Raw genomic sequence first — 22,008 nt, forward strand, 5'->3', positions numbered from 1 at the left:
GCAGCTGGTACCATTTTCATCATGTGCCATCTTCATGTCAAAATGTCAATTTGTGAATGGCAAATACTAATACTAATCTCAACATCTTCAGCTGTACCGTTTAGTACTAATTAACTATTGTTGCCATGCTTAAGAAAGATGGTGAAGATGGTGAACAAACCTTCTTACTATCGTCGTGTTAACACTGCTATTGTCAGGAGAGCATTTCGCTCAAAGCAACACTGTGCCGAAGTCAAGCCTCACAGAGCTGCTAGCATGGCTCTCTTGATCTCCTCTAATCATATACAGAGCTTTATGCTCCATTCATCTCACAGGCCTGCTTCCATCAGTAATTCAGTTTTACAATTTTATTATTTAGATTGAGTTAGGACTTCCTTTCTATTGACAATATATGCTTTGAAGGCAGAGCATCAATCTTAAGGACGTAACACCTTTGGATCCGGGCATTGTGAAGCTGAATCTAGAGTTACATCTCTGGCATTATAAGTGCTTAAACCTATTGAGCTTGTGCCATGATATGACTTTCTTATAAAAAGATGTGGCAATATGACTTTATGATGAAAAAGTTATGTCTATATAGAATAGCTTCCACACGCTGACACCCAGGAGGAAGTGTCGGTCTGTTGATGAATTTCAGCCATCTTTAGATGAGCGAATAGCTCTCGGTGCACTGTAAAAGGCCCGCTGAGGGTTTGATGAAGCCGGATGGTGAACAGTGAGGAAGATGGAACCCCGGCCACGTTTCTCTCACCTCCACTGCCTGATGCAGTTTTGGTCCTGCTGAGATTTATATTAGCAATTGTAATTAAATTCTGGTCTTGTGGAGGACAAACAGTTGCGTAAAGAGTCTTTGTCAGTTTGAGACTTAACAAATGGCTTTTTTTGTGCTTTTGATGGTAAATAAAGTAAATATTTTTAAAAAGTTCAAAGGCAGTGAATTAAAGAAATTTAAAAAAAATGAATGAATTATTTTATTAATGCAGAAATGCAACAATAGAGCAGAATTACCTGTGTACATAACAAGGCATATGATAAGCATACTCTAATACTACAACACCACTATTGTGGACATCATTACAGTTTACACAGTGGACAGTGATATTTAGAGGAGCAGTCCATAGTCATGAGGACATTTGGCATTTTTAGTGTTACTTCAGAAAGCAGAAGATAATCGTGCTGATACCCTCACACAAACAGCCGTCTTGTTGGTAAATCTAAATGATTAAAGGGATCTGAGTCAGTGAGAGGACTGGATTGTTTAGCACTCACATCACATCAGCTGGGCACTGTTTTTTTTCCCTCAATTCAATAAGGTAATAAGACAAGGCTTTTATCACCCTTTTTCTTATGGAAGTCATTGGTGTTACTATTTTCCATGGCAAAAAAAGATCTTCAGGCAAAGTCATTATTATGAAACCTTGAGAAAGCACAATAGAATAGCACAATTTGAAGTTGCTGCGCTGTATTATGTCTTGTGGATGAAGCAAACTGCAAGCAGAACCACAGGTTGGATGTCTGAACGCGTGCAGCATTTAAAAAGCACGTTGGGAAGAAAAAAGCTGTTAATTTCTGTTCATTTGCCCTCCATCTCTTTGAAGTGAGCTCTCAAATCCTATTTTCAATCTTCCCTCAAACCTTTGATAACAGTGTAGTCTTGAATACAAATAAAACTCAATGCACTATTCATAGATTTCACAAAATGTTGGACGGTCTTTTTCTATTTTTGACTATTCTATCAGTAGCAGGAATTTGTTAATTCAGTTAATTTGCGTCAAAGTAAAGTAAAAATGAGACCTTTAAGTTAACCTCACATGAAAAACATGGCCTGTGTTTTTTTCCTTGAGTAATTATTCTGTTCAAATAGCGTATATTTCTCCAGGCAGAGAGTGCTTGGGCTGAATGGATGCTGCCACTGCATAATGGTCCTCAGACGTTTGTTTCCTAGGCAACGTGGGGAGGGCATGTGGAGAGGGAGGTATAAAAACACTGGCAGCTCCTCTCAGAGTCTTACTCTGAGGTAAAAGCACTCACTGTCAACACGGAGAGCCTCAGAGAACTTGCTACACACTTTGTCTCCCTATTTGTCACATTCTTTCTCAGCTCACTTGAAGGCTCAGCTCCACAAGTAGCTGTTCAAGAATGATGCGACCAAAAGATTTACGCCAAGGCTCTGGCACCAAGACCTTCTTAGATGCTATGCACGGTGGTAAAGTTCACCTGGCACGCTTCATCCTGGACGCCTTGGACGGACGCATCATCAACTCGAAGACAGAAAACAGCCGCACCCCACTCATGTACGCCGTCTGCCTACAAGACCCTGGGACCAGGGCCAAGTTCACCCGTCTGCTGCTGGAGAAAGGGGCCGATGTCAACTGCCAGGATGAGGATGGTCGCACGGCCCTGAGTAATGCCTGTGAGATGGGTCACCTGGACGTGGTCAAACTTCTAGTGCAGTTCAATGCCGACCCGGACATCTCTGATGCCTGGGGTAACAGCGCTCTGATGTATGCTGCCTTTTCTGGGCACAGCCAGGTTCTGGAGTTCCTGGTCCGGGCATTCAAAAGACTGGGACTAAGACTGGACAGGACCAACAACGCTGGTCACTCAGCCGTCGAGGTGGCCAACTTCTTCGGACACAACCAGTGTGTGCAGATTCTTAACTTTGCTTGTAGGAGGGGTGTCAGTACAGATGATCCACTTGCTGATTCGGGTACCACTGCTGAAGGAGAGTGTCGGCTGCCCAACAGGCTCCCCAGGCATGTTCTGGAGAGGTTCTCCAAACAGCTGAATAACAGTGAAGACCAACTGCCCGGGGTATTTCAGAGACAGCTGAGAATTGGAGACAGCAGCGGGTTGTGGAACCGATTCAGATGTCCCAGGAGCCAGTCTCAAGAGGACAACCATCGTCACAGCTGGGCTCTGCCTCCTCAGATAGAAAAAAAACAGATTGAGGGGGATCACAGCGTTCTTTTCACTGCCAAACAACTGCAAAACTGCCAGCTCAGAGAGCTAAGAGGGGCGAAAACACTGAACTCTCTGCCTGAGCCAAGCCAGAAAGATGTCAGCCGAGATGCTGGACTCCAGGAGCAAACATCACTAAGTTTTCCTCTCTGGGGAAAAGCAAAGTCGTTTAACCTGGACCTCCTGAGCAGCAGAAAGCAGTCCTATCAGGGTGATGTGCGTGACATGAGCCTGTCAGCCAGCAAATTAAAGAGAGCCTCGCTACAGGATGAGGGATGCCTGATAGACAAGATGGAATGTCAAGGGAACACCCGGGGCTTGACAAGCGATCCTGACAAAACTGTCTCAGTGCCAAAACCTCTTTTAAACAGCAAGAGTCAGCCTGTGCGAGCACTCGAGGAGAATGTCAAATCACAAAAAGAAGAGGCTAATGACATAGCTCCATCAAGCAGAAGAGAGCAGCAGAAGAGGGGAAGCTTTGGCCTGACTGGCAGACACAACAAACTGCTGTCTGCCAGAGGGGAGATGGAGTCGGGGAAGATCCCGAGCCGTACCCCTGGATTCATGGGTCTGGGGACCAGACTGCTGCGACGATTTACCGCACCGGAGTTCATGAGGATGGTGATAGACTGTTCGTCGGGCGCCACAAACAGCCGAGGGCGGATGTCCCGCTCCGAAACCTTCCCTCTCTCTCAGACACATCAGCAAGTCAACAGCCAGCCGAGTCTTGACAGCATCAGTGGAGTCAAGTGTGAGTTTGAAAGCTGCTCCTCTCAGTCCGCCCTCGATTAGAAAAAGGACAGCGTCTGGCAGCAGAAACAGCTGGTGGGAAACTTTTTACAGCACTTAAAATTCTGACAATGCAGTTTGATTGCTTGATGATATATTCTATTTATTGGGAGAAATAAGAATCTTTTGCTTATGCTGCAGTTTATCAGTTTTTTCAATGTTTATCGATGAAAAAAAGCAGGAGGGTTTTAAAGCTAATTGTTCAGTTGCATACAATTTTGCTATTCTATATTTGAAATTATTTATAAGTGAACATTAACATCCATCTGTGAGCTACTGAAAATAATTATTTTTGTTTCACATAAGAATGTATTTGATATTGCTTCTGTGTTTTTAAGAAATATTGTATGAATTTTGACATTCAGTGACTGTGCAACGTGTGATTCATGCTGAATACCTAATAAATGCTTACGGCTCTTCAACCTGTATTCACCCATGTGTATGTGTGTGAATTAGGAAAATGCAGCATCAAATTAATTCTGATTCAATATGCATCATTTATTGATTTATTTTTACAAAATTAAAATGTGTAATTCTCTTTTTCATGAATGATCCACACAGCGATAGAAATACATGAAACATGTCTACATGTATCCGTGTCAGAATACAAAGACTATGTGCAAAGTGTTCAGCAGGTGGACGTCCTGCAGCATCACATGCCAGGCCTGTGTGCTTTGTCTAGGCAAACAAATGCAAATACAGTCATACACATCTTGTTGAGGAGTGACACACACATCAGTGGTTTTGAAAAAGTCTGTCACAATACAAAGAGGGTTGTATCAGAAGCAAACACTGAGATGTCACCTCACACACATCCATGTGCCCATGTGCTCGCACACATGCACACGACCACACAACTATACACTCAGATTTCAGTAAAATTCTCAGTTCATCTTAAATAATTTACTGCAGTAGGTCAGCAGATACTGTATAAGGATCTAATATTCAGTTTTATTTACATTATTAATTCATCTGCTTATGTTTCAAGTCCATACTAAACAATGAAACCTTATTTGCAACTTCACATCATACAAACAACCCACAACACCTTTTGAAAATAAAGAATAAATATGAAAAGGAGGAATATGGTACTGGTGATTTTCCAATAGCCCAATAGTAGCAGCTGGGCTTTCATCTACCCATTTATTATGCTAATAAAGGAGAATTGTCTTTCACATCCCAGTTTGGTACATATTCAAGCATTCACATCAGGCCAGGTGTGCCTCCATTTGGCCATGCAAAGAGTCTACTGCCAGTGTTTGTGGAGTGTACTGACCGGGTTGTTGTCAAGTTTCCACAACAGGGAGTGTGTGTGCAGAGGTAACTTTATCCTTCTTTGATAATGTCACAATGAGCTACTGTGGTTTGAGCCTAACACCAGCTTTATAAGCTTTACATGGCTAGCATAATGCCCACGATGAACACTATAAAGGATCTTTAGAGTAACACATGTTCATTACATATAGTTACATGGAATATTGTTTTTTTGCTATCAGTTGATATGCACCATGTTGTGTTGAATCCCACTGAATGTTACAGGAAGCCAATCATTATTCGGATCAACCCAAGTTGAGAGGTGAGGAAATGCATGCTGCCTTTAACTCACTCCTAAAGTGCTTCTCTCATGCCCAAGACCATGCGGTGTCTGTCAACAAAACTCGCTGTCCTGCCACCATCACTCTGGCAGCAACACGCTGTCTGGGTCTGCTTCTCTGGAGCTGATCGCCCATTGGCTTGGGTGCTAGAGGAGTCGGACTCCGGTGCTGGTCCTTGTCCGAGGCCTGGGCAGGTCAGACTGAAGGTGGGTGGAGGGGACCGGGAATCCCATGGGGTCAGCAACGGGACATGCGCTTGCGGTACTGCTCCACCAGTGGGACCAGGCACTGAGGTGAGCCACTCTGCAGCAGGAAGGGGTGCTCCAGCAGGTCAGTGGCACTTGCCCGCTCTAGGGGGTCCCGAGTCAGCATCCGGTCCAGGAAGTCTTTTAGAACTGGGGAGATCTGGACCAGAGAGCAATGAGTGCATAAATTTTTCAATAAATCCTTGCAGTGGTTACTTTGATCCATTAATTACATTTATTGTGACAATCGCACAAAGAAGCAGTAGAATTTATAAGAAGCATTGTCTTACTTTTCAGAAACTAGAGATGACAACACGTGTCAAGATGGAATTCATTCTGTATTACACCAAGGTATTGCAATTAATTTGTCAATCATACTCTACAGCCATGCTGGTGGCTCTGTGAGACTGTGCATGGGCACAGTGGTGCTTTGATATCAGTATGCTAATAAACTCAAGTATTTACTCATTAACCAAAGTATTGGACCTGATGATGGCGCTATAGGAAATCTCAAAGACATTACAGTTCATCCAGAGGGTGGCATGAATATCTGCACCAAATCTAGTAATCCACTCAATAATTGCTGTGACATTTCAGCCTGGATCAAAGCGTTGGACCAATAGGCCGACACTGCCATTTCTAGAGCCATGCCGCTAGCATGGTTCACATAACATCCTTAAAGAAAGAAACTGTCGTGTGTCTGTTTGTCTGTTGTACCTGGCTGACATTTCGTACAGTAGGAGCCAGCTCATCCCTCAGCCTCTTCATCGCTGCTACAGGGGTTTCACTGAAGTATGGAGGCTCTCCATCCACCATCTCCACCACCATGATACCCATTGACCAAACATCCACCTGGTGCACCACCACACAATTAAATTATGTGACAGATCTCATGGCACAGATTGTCACTGTTGGCATTTACGTACACTATGTGAAAGTGATCACCACTGTTTCTCAGCACGAGTGCATTTGAATGTGTGCCTCCTCACCTCGGTGCCATATGGTGATTTGGAGATGACCTCAGGCGCCATCCAATAAGGTGTCCCCACTAGAGACTTCCTCTTGGGGATGTCTTTGCTGATCTGAGCACAAAAGCCAAAGTCTGAAAGCTTGACCTGTGGGAGTGAGAAAAAGACTGCACTGTTAAGATAGCGAAAGAAAGAAAGAAAGAAAGAAAGAAAGAAAGAAAGAAAGAAAGAAAGAAAGAAAGAAAGAAAGAAAGAAAGAAAGAAAGAAAGCACATCATACTCTTCCATCTAATGTGAGTAGTATAGAGTCACTCTTGATGTCTCTGTGGATGACTCCCTGTGAATGGAGATAGGCCAGGGCTTGCAAAACAGCTTCACACACTGTGGCAATCTGCTCTTCAGTCAGCCTGCAGGAGGCACAAACACAAGTTTACACACACACAAACAGATTTTACATTAACATTTCACACGTCTCCATTACAGCTGACAAAGTTGAAATTCGTGATTCACAGCACATTAAAGGAAATGATAAGGAGGGCAGGGTTTGAAACAACAACTCCCACTCAGCAGAATGACCCACAAAATATGTTCATTCCTCTACGATGTTAATGTGATGGCAGTGTTTTACAAGTGCAACATAAAGATATAAGAGCCAGGAGACAAACAGCTCGATTCAAACAGCAGGCAAGGTCAGCAGGCAACTGAAACAACACAACAAATAACATATGGCACCAATTACCTAACAAAGTGTTGTATTCTGATGATTCACATCATATCTAAAAGACACATCTAAAGCTATGTTTGGAACTTCCTGCATTTATTAGGCAGTTTAAGCTCTGCTTGTTAATCTAAAGTGGTTTTAATGAGCCTAAAAAATGATTCATCCAGGAAAAGCAGAAGATGCAAAGGACCCTTATTCTTGATTGTTCTGTCGATATAGTGATCATCTCAGTGTTTGACAAACCGTGGCTCATTTTATATGTCATTCGGCTTCAGACAAATTCTTTCATACATTTCAGTGGAGCGATCTAACCCTGGGCCATCCTGTGGAGTTCGAGCCAACCATCGGTGAATAATATAAAATACATGGACAGCTCGAAGCAAATACACCCTGACAAAAGTCAACTCCCAGCTGCTGGTTGTTTTCCTTATTTTTGATGCATGCGCTACTGATCAATGTGACAGCATCAGGAAATCAAATTTTCAACCAAAACTGACTTTCCACATGGCATATAAACATGCACGTCTTCAATTATGTGATTGAATTATTACTTTTCCCCAGAGAAAAGCAGCTGGCTTGCAGGGGCAGAGGGGGCTGAATGACAGTCTTTGTGCTGCTGGTATCAAAGCTTATCTCTCACCAGTCAATACCACACTACCCCCTTGTGGTTGATTTAGTTATTAAAGATGATATCATAACTAAACAGAATGCACCAATGCAGCTTTCTTAAGAGGGACCAAGATGATCTCTTGGTAGTGCTCCTACCTGGTCTCAGACACGATGTTGGTCAGTGCTCCACCCTGCAGGTACTCCATGATAACCCACAGCTCCTCCTCCACCAGGGCTGACTTAAACATCTCCACTACGTTCCTGTGCTGATAGTCCCTCATGATGACCACCTGCAGCACAAAACATTCAGAAGCAAAATATTTAGAGATATAACTAATAATGTGGCCACATTTTTGTTCTCCAATATTAACAGGGTAGTCATGCAATTTTGAACACTTCCATAATGTTAGGAGGGACAGACTCAAAAAAGAAGACTTTTCCTCTTTAGTATGGATAAGGCTCTAACTACCCTAACTAACTCAATAGTGTCTTTCATTAGAGATTCTGCCTGGTAAACACCCACATCTACTCCAAATCTGAGCCAAGATAAGCCTCAGGGTTTAGAAAGATCCCTCCAAAGCTACAGAAGACATCATACAACCATTTTTACAGGCTGATTACACTCCCAGTGACAAGCAAACTAAACTGGTAAAATGTGAAAAACCATCGGAGTGAGTAAACATTAAAGGAAAATTCTTGTTCATTCAAACCTGCTGTATTTCCCATATATGTGGCTAACTTTGTACTCACCACCTCTGTTGTACATATTTGGGAAATAAGGGCTAGTATAAGACAACACAGAACTTAGCCAGTTTGGCCATAATAGGCAGCATCCATTATGACTAACTGCAGAGGGACTGATCTAACCATCCTGCATGTTCGTCCATGCGCGCCAGTTTGTTTACGTCTGTGATATAATGTCTTCTGAGGAAGCTCAAACTTTCTGTGTCTGCTGTCAGTCAGACTCTCAGACAAGAGCTTGAAATGATTAATGTAGAAATCACATTTATTTGGAACGCTGTAGAGGGCTCCTGCAGCTTGCCCACATATATATTGATTAATGTCCTCATGTCCCTGAATCTCTATGACAGAGGGGCGATTGCAAAGTTAGCATCACTCATAGAGCAGCAATAGCCACATTTATGGGAAATGCACCTGATTGAAATAAACCGGAATTATCCTTTAGATGCTAGGCCGCACAGAATAGCAAGCCTGAATCCTCAAATACGTTGCAAATGAGTTGCGTGTTGTTTGTGTACTTAGTTGGATACTATACCTCGTTAAAGAGCAACTCTCTCCTCTGCTGCCGTCGCAAGTCCATCATCTTCACCGCCACCTGCCTGCCGCTGTGCTTCTCTGTAGCAATACACACCACCCCTGTCGAGCCCTCCCCAATCTTCACAAAGTTCTCCAGATAAGACCTTGGATCACCTTTGTCTACCACCATCTGCAGGGCTGCCTTGAACTGTTCATGGGTCACCTTGGGTGGGTCTGGTGGTGGTCTGGGTGAAGGATGTTGTGGGGGTCTGAAAGCAGGAGAGCAGGTGCCTGGAGGACTGGTGGCTAGTGAACCTGTCGGGGACGGTCTAGGTTGGGAAGGGCTGTCTTGCCGGGGGTAGGGAGGATTGGGGCATCCAGAGTGTCTGAGGAAGGGGTCAGGCCCATTAGGCCTCAGTCCCATGTTAGGAGACAGACCCAGCGTGTAGCTAGCTGAGGAGCGCACAGTCCGCTGTGGTCTGATGCCACCCACAAGCGGACTGCTGTTGCCAGTGGGCAGGAAGCTGGAGTGGTACCTCACTGCTGACTCTGCCTGCATGATAAGAGAAAAAGGGTGAGGAGCAGTAAGGGAGAAGGCTGAAAGAGAATTGGCTGCCTGCCTGGGGATCAAGACCTGCGCAAAAGTGAATGTAAATCAAGTCCTTCACTCTCTCTTTGCGTCCACTTCACCTGATATGACCCATGTAAAGATGTTGCTATATGGACCCAAGTGTCTCACTGAGATCTTGCCAAACACACCATTTCTCAACTTTTACAACCCCACAGGCACTTTAAACCTACATTTTATATTTTAATACTGGAATTAAATAAAGCACTCAACTCCAATTTTAATCATCTTGAGTGTAAAGCCTAAAGTTTCCACAGTCTAAGCATGAAAATAATCCCCAATGATTTCTTGACAAAAAAACTTGTATTTAATGGATTCAGAGCTCATGCAAAAACATTCCAAGTACTAATAATATGATGTACATAACATTAGCACAAATATGCATATATTGCGTGTTCTGTGAAAAATGTATGATCAGTGAAATTAATGGACACAAAGATGTGCAAAGAAAGTGCCATAATGTCAGGCTTACTTTCAGGTCATAGGAGGAGAACGGCCTCCCGGGGCTGTTCTGAGGGTGCATGTACATGGGTAGGTTGGGCCGGAGCTCCGTGGGGACTGTGGCTTGATCTCCATGGGGCTGCTGCACAGCCATAGCTGGGCTGTAAAAACAGGCTATTGGTCTTTGACTTGGTGGCATTCCCCTGGGCAGCTGGAAATCTCTCTTCCATATCACTCTCTCCTGAGGGCTGCCCACCTCTCCACTCATATAAGTCCCGTGGCTTAGCACCGGGACGTTCTGGGACTGAGTTGGTTGCGAGGGTCCCTCCAGGGAGCTGACGCTGACTTCATAGGTGGACTTTGCCTTCGGCAAGATCCCATTGGGCTGCAGAGTGATGCTCTTCTTCATGCCCAAGTAGGGTGTGTTAGTCTCACTGTGGATGTTCCTGGCCCTGTCCCTCCACTCGTCTTGACCTGCGTCCTCATCGTCATCGTCATCCTGGGTCAGGCCCTCATACTGGTAAGGGTCCCCCTCATTCACCTCCCCCAGCCTTCCCAGAGACTGGGCCCTCTTCCTGGCCGAGGGGCTGCTCTTCCTCAGTGAGTTGGAGCTGGTCACAGACAGACGGCTCATATCATTGATCATGGCTGCGATGTAGTCTCCGTGACCGATCATGCTCCCACGCACAATGGTCTGAAAGCATAGAGGCATTCATCTTTATCACATTGTGCACGCCATGATCACATTATAGAAAGATTTCAGACTGAAAGGAATAATGAGGGTGACATAATCATTGCTCAGAGGCGAGTTAAATTTAGACTTGAGAAACTGTAAAGGACATCTTTGTCATTCTTCAAAGACGGAGACTTAAATCATTTCCCCAGTGGCTTATCCTGACAATACACTGACAAATACACCAAGCAAATGTTTCAAGAGACACACTACAAAGACGAAGTCTCTGCAGCTATTCATATGTTGCAAAATTCAGATATTACACAGTAAGTGTTCCTGTGATCTCTCTGTTGGTATGCATATTGAGCAGGCATGTAAAGGCAAAGGGCCTAAACTTGCCATAAAATGATCAAACTTAAGATCTTTTGCCAGAATAGTGTTACTACTGCAACTGTAAGAGAGAGTGCATGGTGGCTCATTAGTCACTCTCAGGGTAGAGTCATGTTCAGTTCACAGCCAGTCAACAGCCTCTCCTGTTTCTCTGGTTTGGTGCCATTACATCTGCACAGGGGGTAGAGGTCAGATGACATTTCACCTACTGGGGCACCTCTCAGAGAGGAAGGAATGGCAGGTGATAACGGCCTTGGTGAGATATCCTATTTTAGAAGATGCTATAACAATAGCTTGAAATTGACACTTTTTTTTCAGATATCACATCACATTTTCCTCTTTTCCTGTTCAGAGCAATAATCTGAAATGTGCTTTGCATTCATATGTTTTGTCTTCATCTTGATGACACTATTGAAACCATAAACCCGACCTAAATGCTGACATGATCGTTCTCATATTGATCAGCAATAATCACATCAGGGCATTAATGAAATGTTGGTGTTTTCTCCATTTTTTTTTCTGGAGGGTCACAAACAGCATCGACAGTGTGCTTCATGAAGTGTAGAAATCCTTAGATTTGCAGCCTTTATCACTCACTAGCATGTCCTTTGCTGTACCTGCACTTTTTGTATCCTTTCTGCTTGACTTGCTCGCATGGAGTAATAAATCTTTTGGTCCCTCTGAGTATTCAACATTGTACAGTCAGTGTATACAGCAGGGTCATTAGCCAAGCCCCATGATAGATAAGAAAGCAGAAAGATGGAGAGGGAAGCAAGCCTTCCTTCCATGTTGTCATCAGAGGATTACTGCATTTTCTGAGACAGCAGAATCCCTCTGCAGCACTGAAGGACTCTTCTGCATCAATAAAACTAGCAGCATATGTTTATGCATTAGTCGCTCTGAGATTAAGAAGCTAAACTCTCAGAATGTACCTTCTTTGGCCTCAGCTCCACCTCTGTGATCCTGGAAGGGTCCACCATGGGTTTGGGCCTGCGCAGGTTCTCTATCAGACTTTGCCATTGTGTCGGCAGGCCTACGAAGCAGCCGTGCTTGGCGTCAAATGAAGTGTGGACACGGTGTTCAAAGTTCTTGGGCGCTGATATCTCAGGCCTCTTCTTTTTCTTCTTGCGAAACATCTTCAGGTCCACAAGGGTGACAGCTTGCCTGCTTCAGAATGTCCCTGTCGAGAAAAGTATTCAGCCGTTAAGTAACTGCACTCAGCATTACATACAGCATGTTGTACTGTACTGTCAACTGTAATCTTGACTTTTGAATATAAGCAAATCTCGCCTGTTGCCATTGATGGACCACTCTCCTTTACTATCTAGGTGTATTCAAATAAAATCTGACCACAGACTACCCCTCCACGTGAGAAAAAATATTCAAATGGCTCATCTAAAAGCTGCTCTGTGTCTGGGATGTGTACGTCTCACGCTGCCTTGCTGGCTGTCACGAGTTTGTGCCTCTGAGATATGGCTCCAAGGGGAGTGGATGGATTTGTAAGCACATGTGTAATGAAGGATATCTGGTCAATTAAGGCTTATTCATCCTCTGTGCCATTTTACTGATGAGCACGCGGCCGGGCTGGCCAGCGCCCACAGGCTTTCAGTGCATTAGCAGGGCAAGGAGTACAACACACAGACACTCATGCGCAGACACATTTACACAAACACAAATATACTAAGGCAGGCTATCCTTCATAAACCCTTTCACATCCCATCCTAATTAGTAGCTTGTGTGCCCTTGATTGCAGGGAGGGTAACCACTTAATCCTTGGATGGATGGTCCTGCTTTTGGCAAGCCACTAACCCGGGTTAACTGTATGTTAAGCTTTATTTTCCATTCAAGTATAGAGGAATAATTAAATACATTTCATACATCTCATTTCCTCAGCTGCACAGCTGTACTGGGAGATAATCACTCAAATTTAAGTCTGATGATTAGTATTAATACTGTTTCATGTAGCTCACAGTATGGAGGATGTTTTGGCTAGCCATGCTAGCGACGTGGCTATAGGGACGGCAATGCTGGTCTGCTGGTTGCTCCATGACAGGACAAGAGCGGAGACGACAAGTGATGTAATAAGCTACATTCACTGACATGGAATACCACGTTGCGGCCATGCATATTTTATACTAGTTGTCTGGTACATCATGCATGACAAATGCTCTGAATACAAGGGATGTTGGAGAACGGCGCACATCTATTGCCTTTGTAACGTCACCCTCTGTGTGAATGTGGCTATGGCTGTGAGCAAAGTTTTCCTTTTTTAGCCGTGCTAGTGGCCACTTATGGCAACGTCAGTCAGTTGGTTCAACACTTTGGTCCTGACTGAAATGTCTTGATAACCAGTACAGGATACATTCTATTGACTTTGGTGATACTCTGCCTCTTCCTCTTGTGCCATCAGCAGTTTAAGGTTTTCAGTTTTTAGGTGATATCCCAACGCCTACTTGATGGATTGGTTCTCAGACGACTTTGGTGATCACTGACTTTTCCTCTACTCCCACCATGAGGTTTATGTTTTTTTTATTGAGGTATCTTGACAACCACTGGCACGGCTCTAATCAGCATCAGCGATCCCTGTTACAAGCCTTATCAGTAACTACCACACACCACTCGCATCACCAGAGGGTAGATGGGTTTCAGGCCCACTGGTCACATCAGCTAAACCTGCCTCATTATCTTGACAACTAAAGGATGGTTTGTCATGAAATTTGGAATAAACATTCACAGTCCCCAGAGGATGAACTGTAATAACTTTGATCCCCTAATCTTTTATCTAGTGCCATCACCAGGTCACGTTTTAATTTTGTCCACTACATCAGTTTGTGACCACATACCATAAACCTCAGCTTTACTTTGTATGCATTGCTTATTAGTGAAGTAGGGAAAAAAACACATTGTGCTGAAAGACAAATAAAGAGACAGCTGGGGTGCATGTAGCCAAAGTCAAAAAGGGTTTGCACTCTCACATCAGTTTGAGAGTTTTCAATGTCAAAATAGGGGGAAAAATTCACAGACATTTCAGCCATGCCTTCTTTCGCATACAGTAGTCCTTCACTTCGATGATTATGTAGTTTTACCTTCCTACCAACAAGTAGCTACCTGTAGTCAGAGGTATCTCGCTGATTATGAAATGATAGCATGCTAACATTTAAGTTCAAAGCACCACTGTGCTTAAGCACAGCCTCACATAGCCACTGGCATGATTGCAGACTCTTTGCCTTGATTATTATAGCAGAATGTAGCATTTCAAGGCCCTGATGTATGTGACCAATGCAGAGGCCTGGAAGATGCCCCTAGAACATCAGATACAATCTCCCATCATGCACTGTGAAATGGTGGGAGTTGAGTAAATGAGTTTTGCAGTCGTCCGCAGCTCAGCAGGCGTTCATGCTAGCAGCCTCTCCTCTCTCCACCTCCGTCCTCAGACCAGCACGGCTCTAATCGGCATGAGTGATGCCCGTTATGAGCCGTATCAGCAACAACCACACACCACTCGGCCCGCCGCATCACTGGAGGGTAGAAGGGGGTCAGGCCCCCCTGGTCACATCAGCTAAACCTGCCTTATTACAGGAAGGTGGGGTAAGGACAAGGGGGGGCGGGGGGTGTCACCCTCCAAAGATAATTCAATCACAAGGCTAATATGCTAAGTGTTGCATAAGCGCGTCACTCTGTGCTCTCCCTATGTACATAATGTGGTGCTGGGAAGGACTTTAATTCTATCTGACAGGGACATTATGGTGTGAGGGCTCTCGGGGGTGGAGAGAGAGGAGCTGGGGCCAAGATTAGAGTTAGACCTGGATGTATTAGAGAGACAGGGACCCAGTTTCCTTCCTTCAGACACAGAAAGGCTTTTAACCACCAATTGTGTCTGCTTTTAGAATAATGAAGGCCTGAGAAAACAATCTGTGAAACAGACGACTGGGATCTCTGTTTTCTTTTTCTTTTTCCACTGCCCAAGAGACTATCTGCTTAGATAGCTGTTCAACGTGCAGATGTTGGCATCGCCTGAACAAATATTTACACATAGCGCTCATGTATCCTTTTACAAGCAGATCAATCAATATTTACTCATGAGTCAAATGCAAACTGCTAGAGTCCTCCACTGCCAGCAATAATAGGGCAATACAAGCGCAAATAGAACGGCTGCTTTGTATGGTATTTCATGGAGATCCATCAGTTCAAAAAGCAGCAGAGAGGAGAACATATCACAGCATTCATTATTCATCTTGGAACACAGTTCCCCTTTGAAGACTCTGGAGATACAGATTAAGCACTGTGATAAAGAGGCAAGTAGAGACACACACACACACACACACACACACACACACACACACACACACACACACACACACACACACACACACACACACACACACACACACACACACGCTGTTGATTCATGCTTGGGCAAAATGAATTGAAAAGTTGATGCAATTATTGATTTACAAGCTTTAATCACATGCAACTGGCCTTATATTGACCTCCATGACTCCGCCAAGCTTATGACTGTCATGATAACAATATGCTATTGATTTCTAAGCCCGTCGCGTAATATGTATGCACAGAGCTGAATCTGCACAGTGTATAATTGCACTTTCTGGTCACATCCCTCTAAACTGCAGGGACTTGACCCTATGCCTCAGTGGCTTGTCTTGAATCTATCAAAGTGCTGAGGCAAAACTAAGCCAGCTGCTGTCAGGGATACGAAGCGCCAAAGAGGATGAGGTCACTTCGAAATTGTCCTACATGAGGTATTTCCATTTCTACAACTGTGTGCAGGCGCAAAAAATTAAATAGATCCAAATGCGTGACCTGAAAATCCACAAATCACTGAGAAATAAAATCTCACTCACTGAAAACCACATGAGCGTAAAGCTTGTGGCAAGTCAGCTTGTGAAGTCTGACTCAACACAAACCTTTAAAAAGAGATGAGGAGGGCACAAATTGTGTAAAACATGCGAATAGATCCCATTCTTCTCTGCAGAACTGCCACTTGATCACAGCAATACATCCCTTCTCCAGGCTCAAATAAAGATGCAATCACAGCTTTACCCTACAACCGAATACAGCTTCTTCACCTGGTGGAGCAGCCGGGCCTTTCATGCCATGCAGAAATGCAGCCCGGGCAATCCATATGTTTCCTGCAGCCAACACGACAGAAGAGAAGAGGGCATGCTCGCATTCCTCTCATGTTCGAATCACCCCAAGCAGGAGTTGTGGATGAGTGGGAGGGGATGGAGAGATAAGAGAGATATTGGATTTGCTCGATGTTAGTGCTCCGAGCTCTGTTGAATGATTTTTTTCCCTATTTGCCCTGATTTCTCCTCCTATCTTTTTTGTTGGCGTGCATGCAGAAATGTAGTGAGTGCGCAGGTGACTGTGCTTGCAGGATTAGTTCAGTCCTTCACTGATCTAATTTTAGGACACATCACCCCCCCACCGCACCAGCATCAGACGCGTGTTTATTTTGAACAGGATTCATGTCAAATAGTGAGGTGAGGGTGGGAGATGATGGAGATGAGGTAATCCTCTTTTTGTGTTTGTCAATGCATGTAGAGGCATAATCCAGCTATACTGAATTACAGGGAGCTACATCTATTTCACAGTGGCAGCATCAAGCTCTTAACTGCTGTTTTTGGACTCTGCAGTGCAGTGTGGGGGGCTTAGAGATTGCTCTTCTATCAGCTTCATTATGATGACCGTTCTGCCCTTTGAGTGTAATGAGACTGCCTCACTGGGGAGGTGAAGGGGGGGGGGGGGGTGTCTTGGTTGGTCATCTCTTCCTTGTGCTTTGTAAAACACACACATGCACATACACACACTATCTGAGGACATGAAAAAGGGACACAAGCGCCGGACGTGACCGGACAGTACAATAGCAGCGTTTATGATTTAAGTTGATGTCTGCTTTCTCTTTGAAGTCACCTCTGCAGACACGCAGGGATTGTCAATAGAAGATGACAAGTGATGTAATAAGCTGCATTCAATGACATGGAATAACACGCTGCTGCCATGCATATTTCATGCTAGTGGGCCGATACATCATGCACGACAAAGCACTGGAAAAATAAGGGATGTCGGAGAATAGTACTCATGTACTGTCTCTGTAAAGTCACCCAAATGTGCAAATGCGGCTATGGCTAGTGATGGCAATGCTGGCTGGTTAATCGGTTAGTCGGTTCACCATTTTGGCCCAGACTGAAATATCAGGATGGACTGGCATGAAATTTTGCAAGATATCCATGGTCCTGAGGTTCAGTCCTACTGACACTGGTGATCCCTGACATTTGCCATAGCACCACCACAACGTTCACATTTCTGTTTTCTTATTGAAATATCACAACAACTATTGAATGGATTGTCTTGAAATTTGGTACACAAATTAATATCTCCTTGAGGATGAAATACAATCTTTGTGGTCATTCCCTGGCTCTTTGTTCCTTGCTACCATCAGATCCAAATTTGATTTATGACCAAATACATGCACATGCACATATAATTACATTCCCATTAGCCTTAGCTGTTGCTAATTAGCAAATGTTAGCATTCTAACATGTCAAACTAAGATGGTGATCATAATAAACATTTTACCTGCTTAGCCTCAGCACCTCACAGAGGCTGCTTAGCATAGCTGTTGGATCTCAGTCTTGTTGTTGATTTATAGGTTAAATGACCCTTAAATTATAATAATCAAAATGCAACTATTCCCTTTCAGTTGACGGTGCCCTGATAACAGGTGATAACAGTCCCACAGAGCCATTAGCTCTGCTTTAGACACTTAGTCTTGTTTGAAAATTGATGTGTAAAGCAATTCATCAAAAATATAGGCTGAGCATGAAACTGAAGGTGCTAGTCAGAATCACAGGAGGTTCGAAAGCTAAGAGTAAAGGTGAAGATATGAGCCAATTTTCCAAAGTGGTCAAACAACTTTCTCAGTCCTTGATGTATTTGTATCTCTAATAAAAGCTCCACTCAAGGTTAAGGACACAATGTAGAGCATGCCCAAGGGCATGTGAAGTGAATGTTACAGACTTATTTCAGTATATAGTTTATGAAAAACATAGTACCAAAAGGAGGTGAAGGTGCAGAGACTGTGAAAGTTTGTCAGAGGCAAATAATATGAACTAAAATAACCAATTACATTCATATTCTGCATTTACATTTCAGTTTGTAAAATAGGACATTAAGCATGGATGACCTATATTCACATAGAGAGTTCATTGATAGTGACATATCTTGGGGTATGTCAAATGTCACATAACTCGCAGCGATGCGTCATGTGTGGTTTCAGTCAACCCTCTGTATGAAGTGGTGCGAGTTGGAAATCACAGAGCACTGCGATTCTGCGAAAGTAAAAAAAATCAAAGAGCTTGTCTGTCATTTTCTCATGCGCCAAATGAGTAAGAAAAGGCCTCAGGATTGGAAGTGTATGCTAAAACATGATGTCTATGCCCAACAAAGTGGCCTGTCAGCTCTTCAAGGGCAGACATCAGTGCAGGAGTGCACATCAGTCCTGTGTTAATATTGACAGGAGGAAACAAGAAATGAGAGGTCAACACAGGGGGAGTGGGGGGAGGAAAGGAGAGTCTGGACAGTCAGATGTAGTGGCAGAAAAAGAGAGGGAGGAGACGAAAGGGAAGAAAGTGAGAGCACAGCAATTAAAAGAAAAAAGTTGCTGTGTAGATGGACATAGATCTGGAATGTCAGTGCCCTGAAAAGTCAAGTTCACATTTATTTGGTCTAATTTGGTGGCACAGCATTGCGGATGGTAGCCCTCCCTGTCCTGAAGATGAAACCCCTTTTCTCCATCATCTTGGGCAGCTTTGTTTGCAGTAAACAAGCCACAGCAAAGGGGATTTGAGGACAAGACAGCTGCACATACATCATTCTGTCACCTGACATATCGGCACTAATTCTCCCGGATGAAAAACCCTAGTTTGCTCTGCCCTGCAGCGAGTTGCTTGTACATAGATGCGCAGTAAAAGCTATAGTCTCTATCTACTTCAAACACCTTAACATAATGACATTGTAAAGGCAACACTCCTAGAGTCCTGGGGCTTTTATGGGATGTTCTCGTGATGCTGACACATCACTAGCAAAACACACTCTTTACTGTGGAAGTATGCTCCTCCATGCAAAGTAACAATATGTATACTAGGGGCTGGAGTCAGGAGAGGAGGGAAATGCAGCACTGACCAACACTCTGTTTAATTAAAGATCCTCTTGGCTCTCACAAGTGCTTTGAACAATTTGACGCTGTGCTGATAGAGACGTATGATCAGCATGGACCAATGGTACGAGCCCAACTCTTCTCTCTTGGGTCTAATTTATTGATGCGCCGGGCCTCAGTGCAAGCTTTACTGTACGCGCATGTGCTTATGAAAGCTTTGATTTATATTTTTTTAGCCCAGGCCTCAGCGTGTCTCTCCCAGGGACAAAGCGCCAACCATTTTTAACCTCAGCTTCCTTTATGGTATCAATCTGCACCGGCTCTGCTGCCCTCCTCTGTCACCCAGCATGGGTGCTGTTTCAGCCCAGAGAGGGAAATCATGGCATGCTGTCCTAATTTGGACTCAGAATCTGTTTTAATCCTTAGTGCTTGACGTCTCATGGCCGGTGGCGATGCTAAGCTGGTAATGCACGTTGTCCCTCCCTCCTTCGGTTGAGATGAACATGACACGAGATTCCTGAAAACAATCAGGACACACAGCAAGGCTGTGCCACCCACACCTGCGTGCTACGTTCACATGTGTGAGAGAGGTCCATATCGCTCCCTGTCCTGCCGGTGTCCCAGTACATGTAAAAGAGTCTGTGCTGCCAGTTTGGGCTGCACTAGCGAGTCTGCAAGAGCATGAAAGCAAGACGGGCGACATGAGATGGCCTCCAAAAAATGAATGTCTTCAGAAGACACCCTCAGTCACCCTCAGTGAAGCAGATGTCCAGCTGCGTGTGTGCGTGTGTGTGTTAGTGAGTGTGCATGCACCAAAGAGACCTTTTCTGTCACCTCCTCTACCCTCTCCCTCCTCCTAGAATATCAATGAGTAACCTGAGACACAAACACATGGTAGTTTAGGAATTGCGGAGCCTCAGTTACATCACCATCAGTGCTCTGTGCTGATCACTTGCAACGTATGTCTGGATAAGACCGAGTGTAGCCCTTAAGCAGGTGCGTGAATGTTGTGATTCTGTCAACAGCCATGCAAAAGAATTGGACTAAAAATGAAATCTATGCACCTCTTCAAAACACCTTAGCCTTGAATTGCTTTTCACTGGGGGGTTTAGCATCTAACACAGAGACTAATAGACTTTACAAAGAACAGATTACTTAATATTTGAAATTCAGAGTCAAACAGAGCACAGTTCAAACATCACCTCCCACGCTTATGCAAGCATTTAAATAGGTTTTCTAATGATTTACCAATTGAAAGTAAATGTTTCTACAAAAATATGTCACATGCCAGCCTCCTCTCCAAAGCCTGTTTTCTCACGGCATCCATCTAGTGAAGTGTGTACATACAGTAGCAGCTTGAATCCTCATGTGCTAGTAGGACCAGAAAGATCACCTGAGAACTCCTTCACACACACATGAGAATACACAATGGTAAAAACAGGAAGCTTCTGTCCACAGTGCCCACAGCAATGGCACAGTCTGTATTTGTCAAGTGTGATCCATCTTGAGAAAAACAACATTTTAGGGAGAGTTGCATCCTCTTCCTTGAAATCGGGGTTGAGGACGGGAGCGACGGAGGCACAGAGAGAAAGGGGATGTGGGGATTTGGGGGATTTTGAGGAGGAGGGGTGAACAGAAGGTGAAGGCTCCTCTTTTGAGATGCAGTCCATCACTGAATACATCCAGCAACCCTCTCTGTCTTCCCTTTTTCTCCCCCACATCACCACCTGGCTGCACTGCATTCTGCTCACAGCCTCTCCACCTCCTTCTTCTCTCCCTTCACCACGGCTGATGCCTACTAACGGCATACACTAGCCAGCTCTTTATCAATGACGTTAAGCTTCCTCCCCCCAACCCTCTTTACCCCACTCCCCTCGCCCTGGACAGAGGAAACCGGGCTCTGGAGGGATAAATCATTGTTAGAAGAGGGGAAAAAAAAATCAGTCATCCCCCTTACCTTGCCGTCTAGTGAAGAGGAGAGCCTCTCTCCTCCAGGAAGGATTGGAAGCCAGAGTGTGCACACACACACACTCACATACACTATTATATGCCGCTCACTCACATTCACACACGCACATGCACTCACACACGGACATACACGCTCCCTCTCTCTCTCTCTCTCTCTCTCTCTCTCGTACACACAACGACGAGGAGGGCTGGCTCTCAAGCAAGCGCACACTGCAGGCTGCCGCTTGCCTGGGAAAGCCTGATGCGTTCCTCCCTCCAGGCAGAAGCACACATTGCCATCTCAAAGGCTCTTTGTTGGGGCTGATTCATCTCGGGCTCCGCGGCTGAGTGCTGGTCCGCGTGGCGGTGCCTGCTCCTGGGGACACAGGGTGACCGTACAAAGGAGGGACAAAGCCATGAAGAGGAAAGGCAGCATCCAGGAGGAGAGAATATCACAGCCCCTTACAGCTCCTTCCACCCCCCCCCCTCCTTCTCTGGCTCGCTGTCTCTCTCTCACACACACACTCCCTCCCTCCCACCTCCCTTTCTCTCTCTCTCTCTTTATCGCTTCCCTCCTTCTCTGCCTCCTCCCACTCCCTCATTGG

The 22,008-nt window shown here is 44.6% G+C and overlaps 2 protein-coding genes across 3 annotated transcripts; one reads left to right on the plus strand and one right to left on the minus strand.

Moving 5' to 3' along the window:
* Positions 1-2,015: 2,015 nt before the first annotated feature.
* LOC139342481 (uncharacterized) lies at positions 2,016-4,798 on the plus strand. The gene has a single exon (XM_070979603.1). It carries the CDS (start codon positions 2,140-2,142, stop codon positions 3,751-3,753), a length of 1,614 nt encoding a protein of 537 aa, XP_070835704.1. The 5' UTR covers positions 2,016-2,139; the 3' UTR covers positions 3,754-4,798.
* LOC139342480 (serine/threonine-protein kinase PAK 6) lies at positions 4,226-21,918 on the minus strand. Of its 2 annotated transcripts, XM_070979601.1 has the most exons (9): positions 21,414-21,918; positions 12,210-12,457; positions 10,246-10,908; positions 9,165-9,698; positions 8,045-8,178; positions 6,839-6,965; positions 6,580-6,705; positions 6,308-6,442; positions 4,226-5,750 (listed from the first exon to the last, which is right to left on the minus strand). In XM_070979601.1, exons 2-9 carry the CDS (start codon positions 12,411-12,413, stop codon positions 5,583-5,585), a joined length of 2,091 nt encoding a protein of 696 aa, XP_070835702.1. In that variant the 5' UTR covers positions 12,414-12,457; positions 21,414-21,918; the 3' UTR covers positions 4,226-5,582. The 2 variants fall into 2 exon arrangements, with proteins under 2 accessions (XP_070835702.1, XP_070835703.1); XM_070979602.1 differs by lacking the exon at positions 21,414-21,918 and having other exon boundaries at positions 12,210-12,551.
* Between the last annotated feature and the right edge of the window lie 90 nt (positions 21,919-22,008).

This window comes from Chaetodon trifascialis, chromosome 14 (assembly GCF_039877785.1).
Source record: "Chaetodon trifascialis isolate fChaTrf1 chromosome 14, fChaTrf1.hap1, whole genome shotgun sequence".
Taxonomy (NCBI): Eukaryota; Metazoa; Chordata; class Actinopteri; order Chaetodontiformes; family Chaetodontidae; genus Chaetodon; species Chaetodon trifascialis.